The sequence below is a fragment of the Berghia stephanieae genome, chromosome 8 (assembly GCF_034508935.2).
Source record: "Berghia stephanieae isolate SIO BIC M18660-M18661 chromosome 8, UCSD_Bste_1.3, whole genome shotgun sequence".
Classification (NCBI taxonomy): Eukaryota; Metazoa; Mollusca; class Gastropoda; order Nudibranchia; family Aeolidiidae; genus Berghia; species Berghia stephanieae.
Window position 1 is genome coordinate 45,110,810 of NC_088367.1, and position 8,099 is coordinate 45,118,908.

The following is an 8,099-nucleotide window of genomic DNA, read 5'->3' on the forward strand; positions in this document are numbered from 1 at the left end:
TATAATAATAATAATAATAATAATGATAATAATGATAATAATGATAATAATAAATAATAATAATAATAATAATAATAATAATAATAATAATAATAATAATAATAATAATAATAATAATAATAATAATAATAATAATAATAATATATAATATATATTATTATATTATTATTATTATATTATTATTATTATTATTATTATTATTATTATTATTATTATTATTATTATTATTATGATAAAATACTATTATTTAGACCTGTAAATGAGCTCTATAAAAATTGACTGAAACTCTTCGTAATTCGTCGTAGCGGAAAAATTCAAAGAATCGGAATGAATAGTAAAAAGCTTAAGCAAAACAATGGAAGAAAACTAATTTGGGCGGTAATCAATTAGGCTACTTACCATTATAACTAGGTACCCAATAAGTGAAGAAACTAGAAACGGTCAACCAGTTTGTTTACAGTGTGAGGCAATTGAGATGTACTGCAGCAATCCCTAACTTTCGATTTGAAGGTGTCTAAATAACGCACTTCCGGTTTCGCATTTTACTTTTTTCATACTTTTACTTCCCTCCAGGTAAATGTGGTCAATATTGGCTTAGACAGACGAAACAGTGAAATTTATCGCTCAGGGCTCAGTTAAAATTGGCTACCATTGGGATTACGAGAGATTTAGAAAGTGAAAAAATAATTTCACGAAGGCTGTGTGAAAATACACTGGGATGTGTTCAGATACGGCAATTCTAAAAAGTGTCGCTTAGCCTTGACAATATATCTATCGTCAATTTAAACGGCCCATGAGCTATGCCTAGCGCTGTGGAACATTCCTAATTACTTACGGTCATTCGACTACGATTTACGAATTCTTTCTTTCTTCATTTCTTTCTTTCCTTTTTAAAAATATTAAAAATTTGACGAATTGACTGATTTCAGTTAATTGAATGAGCATTTACAGGTCTATATTATTGTCATTATTATTATCATGTATTATTGTTATTATTATTATTATTATTATTATTATTATTATTACTATTATTATATTATTATTATTATTATTATTATTATTATATTATTATTATTATTATTATTATTATTATTATTATTATTATTACTGTAAGCGAGTCGGTTATGAGGATTGTAGGTAAGGATGAGTTTGGGACAGTCAGTGGTTTTGTCTTTGTCATTTCTAGTGGTGGGATTAAGGGCTCGGGCTCTGGATGTTGACTTTGTTGAGTGCTTTGTAAAGAATGTCATCGGGGTAGTTCCGGGCTCTGACAAAATCAACGAGTTCCTTCGTCCTTTCTTTAAATGAGGAAGCATGGGTGCACACGCGTCTAAGTCGGAAGAGTTGTAAAAAATGGACATCCACAATTAACTCCTGCATATCCTTTTTGTGAATCTCGAACAAATAGGCCTGGTCCCGATTTGTTTGACATTTCCAAGTGTAGAGATAAGATGTTTGTCTTTTAGACAGATTCACTTGAAATATTTTCGCTGTTGTAAAGTTTTAAAACAGCATTTTTCTACCTTTATTTCAATGCTCATTTTTTTATCGTTAAAATGGTATAGAAATAAAGCTGAAACCTTCCTCTTTAAGATGATACCAAACTTATCCCTGTACGTTTTTTGATGGCTGAGGCATAAATGGTTGAATGACCCGGTTTTAAAATAATCATCGTCTCTACGCATGACACAAAAGAAAAAAGGGGGTTTTTTGCCACAAAATTGAGGTCTATTGTGGTAGCTACTGTACGAGTGTGAGAGTGAGAACTGAGAAATACGTTGGTGGATTACTTAGCCTATATCAAACAAATAGGCAAATGAGCATGGGTCAATGTTGGCAATGGTCACTTCGCCTGAAAGTGTTGAATGCCATACACAAAAAACCTGAAACAATCCATAGTAGTAGTAGTAGTAGAAGTAGTAGTAGTAGTAGTAAAGTGGTGGTCAGTGATACAGTAAATGATGATTGGTAATGGTGGTAAATGCGGGTGAACTATCAACTCTCTCACCATAAAAAGTATCAATTAACTGGCAAGACAGTCCTAGAAATTCTCAATCACCGGCATTTCCGTCGTACGCCAGCAAACTTTAACCCATGCAAATGAGGCAATGGCTCTAATAAAGTCCCGGTTTGAGAGTTTTTGCTATGGTAAGGGCCATTTGAATCGATCAATATTTGAAGCAGGAGTTTTAAACATTTTTAATGTGTTTCTTTTAGAGTGCGACAAAATGGCGCTCATAGCCCTTCTCCACCCAATTCAAATCGATATTATGTGGCTTTTCTTCAGAACGGATACTAGAGTTTTTATTCAAGTCTGATCTTCGAGCAAACGCTTTTCTACAAGTAAGACATTGGTACGGCTTTTCTCCAAAATGGATTTTTGAGTGTGCACGCAAGTTTGAACAGTTAGCAAATGCTTTTCCACAAGTAATACATGGATTCTTGAGTGTGTATGCAAGCTTGAACTTTGAGTAATTACTTTTCCACAAGTATTACACATCAGAATGGATACTTGAGTGTTTATGCAAGTCTGAACTTTGAGCAAATGCTTTTCCAGAAGTAGGACATTGATATGGCTTTTCTCCAGAATGGATTCTTGAGTGTGTGTGCAAGTTTGAACTTTGAGCAAATGCTTTTCCACAAGTCATACATTTATATGGCTTTTCTCCAGAATGGATTCTTGAGTGTCTCTGCAAGTCTGATTTTCGAGCAAATGCTTTTCCACAATCAAGACATCGATATGGCTTTTCTCCAGAATGGATTATTGAGTGTTTACGCAAGTATGAACTTTGAGCAAATGCTTTTCCACAAGCAATACGTTTATATGTCTTTTCTCCTGAATGGATTCTTGAGTGTCTCTGCAAGTCTGATTTTCGAGCAAATGCTTTTCCACAATCAAGACATCGATATGGCTTTTCTCCAGAATGGATTATTGAGTGTTTATGCAAGTATGAACTTTGAGCAAATGCTTTTCCACAAGTAAGACATTGATAAGGCTTTTCTCCAGAATGGATTCTTGAGTGTAATTGCAAGTGTGAACTATAAGCAAATGCTTTTCCACAATAAAGACATTGATATGGCTTTTCTCCAGAATGGATTCTTGAGTGTAATTGCAAGTGTGAACTACGAGCAAATGCTTTTCCACAAGTAATACATTGATATGGCTTTTCTCCAGAATGGATTATTGAGTGTATATGCAATTGTGAACTACGAGCAAATGCTTTTCCACAAGTAATACATTGATATGGCTTTTCTCCAGAATGGATTATTGAGTGTCTATTCAAGTACGACCTTTGAGCAAATGCTTTTCCACAAGTAAGACATTGATATGGCTTTTCTCCAGAATGAGTTTTTGAGTGTTTTTGCAAGTTTGAACTTCGAGCAAATGCTTTTCCACAAGTAAGACATTGATATGGCTTTCCTCCAGAATGGATTCTTGAGTGTCTATGCAAGTGCGAACTACAAGCAAATGCTTTTCCACAAGTAAGACATTGATATGGCTTTTCCCCAGAATGGATTATTGAGTGTCTATGCAAGTGCGAACTACAAGCAAATGCTTTTCCACAAGTAAGACATTGATATGGCTTTTCTCCAGAATGGATTCTTGAGTGTATACGCAACATTGAACTTCGAGCAAATGCTTTTCCACAAGTAAGACATTGATATGGCTTTTCTCCAGAATGGATTCTTGAGTGTGATTGCAAGTGCGAACTACGAGAAAATGATTTTCCACAATCAAGACATTGATATGGCTTTTCTCCAGAATGGATTCTTGAGTGTGATTGCAAGTGCGAACTACAAGCAAATGCTTTTCCACAAGTAAGACATTGATATGGCTTTTCTCCAGAATGGATTCTTGAGTGTCTATGCAACATTGAACTTCGAGCAAATGCTTTTCCACAATCAAGACATTGATATGGCTTTTCTCCAGAATGGATTCTTGAGTGTTTTTGCAAGTACGAACTGCAAGCAAATGCTTTTCCACAAGAAAGACATTGATAAGGCTTTTCTCCAGAATGGATTCTTGAGTGTGATTGCAAGTGCGAACTACGAGAAAATGATTTTCCACAATCAAGACATTGATATGGCTTTTCTCCAGAATGGATTCTTGAGTGTGATTTCAAGTGCGAACTACGAGCAAATGCTTTTCCACAAGTAAGACATTGATATGGCTTTTCTCCAGAATGGATTCTTGAGTGTGATTGCAAGTCCGAACTACGAGCAAACGCTTTTCCACAATCAAGACATTGATATGGCTTTTCTCCAGAATGGATTCTTGAGTGTGATTGCAAGTCCGAACTACGAGCAAACGCTTTTCCACAATCAAGACATTGATATGGCTTTTCTCCAGAATGGATTCTTGAGTGTGATTGCAAGCTCGAACTACGAGCAAACGCTTTTCCACAATCAAGACATTGATATGGCTTTTCTCCAGAATGGATTCTTGAGTGTGATTGCAAGCTCGAACTTTGAGCAAATGCTTTTCCACAAGTAAGACATTGATAGGGCTTTTCTCCGGTATGATTTAATACATGCCTCCTCAAAGAAGAATTATTTTTAAGCTTGATTCCACAAATGGGACATTCATTTTCTGAAAAGCACATCTTTTGGTAATTTTCTATGCCTGACTGAAAATGAAACCCATTAGACGATTTTCCTTCTTTATGAGCTTGAATAGGACTTTTGATCTCACTAGTGAGATTCCCATGATGAACTTCTGTTCCAGTTTTAATATTTGAAGATGAAGGAATATCTATACGATAGAATTTCTCTCTTCCATCCACACCACTCCCAAGATCAAAAGTATTCTGGGATATGGAAGGTTTTTCAAGACATGAATCAAACTTATCCTCTATGTGATTCTCAGACGTTTCAGGCAATTCGACACAATTGTCAGCCGTTTCATCAATATCAATTTTAACATGGAAGTCTTTCTCATGGAGTCTCTCTTCTGAAGGATTATCACAGTCTTCAATATCTACATCCTTGGGCTCTGCAAATAAATAATTTTTAAAAGAACCAATAAAATCTATTAAAGTAAAGAAAAGCATCAATGTAGGTACACCACAAGAAACAATTTATAAATATTCAAAATCTGTTTTTCTTACTATATTCATTAAGTATTCTGATAGTAATGGAAAACATATTTTAAATTTTGAAAATCCCTACATGAATAGGAAAATGAGAGCAAATTCATTTTTCTTGAACTATGATCCATCTTTGACATCGTGTAACTAAACATCAAAAAGATTTATCCTACTTGTGAAACAAATAACAAAGCACAATGGCCAGATAAATACAAGATAAGATTTGAAACAGACACAAACTTTTTGAAATTCTCCAAAAACACTCACGACGGTAAATGATTTGGCCTCCAGCATGATGGAATAGCATATTCCATTTACTAAATGAGCATAATGATCATACAAAATGACATGTAATTCGCGTAGAGAAAATCCAGGAACGTGATCCAATTTTTTTAAGACATTTTCTTCAAATGGACTTTGCAAAATAAAGAAGTAAACATCAGGAAACACAAAATGTTGCCCAATGGCAGCAAAATAACTTTAATTACGAGCAAAATGCATAAAAGATGAAATATCTTGAGAAATAATACAGATAGAAGAGAAATATCTCATTTTATAGAAAACTGGATCTGCTGAATTAAAAAATCATTTTAACTTTTTGTTAGAGACTCATCATTTCCCTCTCAGAATTCAACATGAAATCATAAATGATAAGGACAATGTTGGAACCAGCAGCATAAGATAATAAATCAACCTCTTAACTCACTCAACCCTAACACCGACTATATCCGTAGTTTACCCGGGTTACTTTTACCCCATGCTTATTTATTACCTTTTTTTCTGAGACAAATTATAGGCGTAGATAGTATCGAAGCTAATATTTTTAGTTTTTACATGTTAATGGTAGTTGGAATAAAACTATCTATGTACATGCTCATTTTTAATACATTTTTTTTCTTCCAATTTTGAAAAGTCGAAAAAATCTCTAGGATTGAGTGAGTTAAGAAACCAAATCATCCTAAGACATCATGTGCTTACTTCTGTGCCGCTTTATGGACCTGTCTAGGAATTCTATTGTTTGATTTTGCCTTGCGTCTTGACCCTCTCCGGAATCCTTAACCAAGAGGGTGCAGTAAAATGTGTCAATCATTTTATGGAGGATGATTTTTACATTGTAAATCGTCTTTTTGTATGTTATTATGAGTATCGATATATCTATTGGAATTAGAGTGCTTCCCTCTCATATAGGAACATGCGCTTGTGCCCTGCAGGTGTCTCTTTTACGGCCTCCACCCCCTATCTACCCAGATCAGAAATAAATCATATGAATAAATTGATAAAACCAACACTTCTTTAATAAAAATCAAGGCTGGAAAGTAATATTTAAAAAATACAGCTTAATGAAAACCGAAAAAATTAGGGCTTTATTTAGACTGTTCCATCATTAAAACATACCCACTACCGATCAGAGTTCTGAATTGAAATAACTTTATATATCATATTTATTCTGGTTTTAAACTGTCTAAAACATAAATTATGATGGTATTTTAATAAAATACTAATGTGGTGTTTGTGAACCTTATTCTGTTTTGTCAATAATTTTCTTTTACAAATTACGAGGTGTAAAAATTCTGCAGAAAACAAGGATTTGGCTGGCTTTTTAAAACTTCCATACCTCGGCCATCAAACAACCTTCATTATAATATGTTTGTCTTATAGACAGGTTTAAATTTTATATCAATCATATATCAGGCTTTTTCCTCTACTGTAGAGTTTTAAAACAGTATTTTTCTACCTTTGATGCCCATTTTTTAAATTGTTAAAGTGGTATAGGAATAAAGCTGAAACCTTCCTCTTTAAAATGACACCAACTTTTTTTTAAAAATAATTTGAGCTTTTATAATATAGCGCGTCATACCACTAGACCACAAAGCCGCACACCTCTGTACGCTTTTTGACGGCCAAGGTAGTAATGGTTGAATGACCCGGTTTTAAAATAGTAAGTTTCTTAACACATGACACAAAATATATAGGGCTTTTTCTTCAACAAAATGACGTCTAATGTGGTACAATCCACTCTGGATAATCGCAACTTATGGTATTATAACGTTGACTATACATCCTTGCCAGACATTCTTACCAGGTTTGATACCAAGAAGAGCAGCAAGCTGTTCCTCCGTTTCCAGAGTGTCATTCATCAACTTCTCTATCATTTGACTCACAGTCGATTCTGTAGCCAGGCTTGCATAGCCAGCTGAAATAAATACATGTAGAAATCAAAGGTGGTGATCATTACCAAGCCTGCCAACTTCAATACAATAAAAGGCATAAAATTGCTAGTCAAAAAGAGTAAGATTTTGAGAAAAATGTGTACAATCTGCAAATAGAACATTATAATCATCACACTCCATGTCCATGAGTAAATTTGAAAATAACTAATACCAAACCTGTAAATGATTGATGATGAAAAAATGAACTCCCCCCCCCCCCCCCCCCCCCCCCCCCCCCCATCATTAGACATTCCATATAGGCGTTATACTGATTATCATGCTGGTAAAATTTACATTTATAGCAGAAGGGAATGCATGCAAATATTATTCAAACAAAATGAACAAATCAAATCACCCCCCCCTGCCACCCCCACCCCCTTCCGCACCCTACCCCTTCCTCCAATAAAAAGGAGAAAGATTGATCAGATCACCTGCTCTTTCCCTGATCATCATCATTTTTCTCCTCCAACTAGAACCATTTTCACACATTTTTCGATCTTCAAATCTTAAGACTCTTTCAAGTTCTAGTCTAAGTCTAACAACACAATTTCAAGTGGCCCCGGCATTACCAAAGCAAAGTCCAAAGTACTGAATTCTGCAACTATATAAAAGTATTAATCAGATCCAGACATTTTTCCCAGGCAATAAAAGCAGAAAGTTTATGAATATTCACTGTTTAACTTCACAGAAGTTTTTAAAAAGATGTGAGACAGCAGTGAATTGTGTTTAAGGGTTTTACGGCGCTTGCAACACATTGTTATATCAGAGCCAGTAAAAAGGAAGAAAATGGGATAGTAAAAAG

General features: G+C 34.5%; 1 protein-coding gene across 1 annotated transcript; it reads right to left on the minus strand.

Moving 5' to 3' along the window:
* Window positions 1-874: 874 nt before the first annotated feature.
* On the minus strand, window positions 875-7,367 carry LOC144978757 (uncharacterized). Its single transcript, XM_078925216.1, has 2 exons — window positions 7,168-7,367; window positions 875-4,993 (listed from the first exon to the last, which is right to left on the minus strand). Exons 1-2 carry the CDS (start codon window positions 7,238-7,240, stop codon window positions 2,493-2,495), a joined length of 2,574 nt encoding a protein of 857 aa, XP_078781342.1. The 5' UTR covers window positions 7,241-7,367; the 3' UTR covers window positions 875-2,492.
* Between the last annotated feature and the right edge of the window lie 732 nt (window positions 7,368-8,099).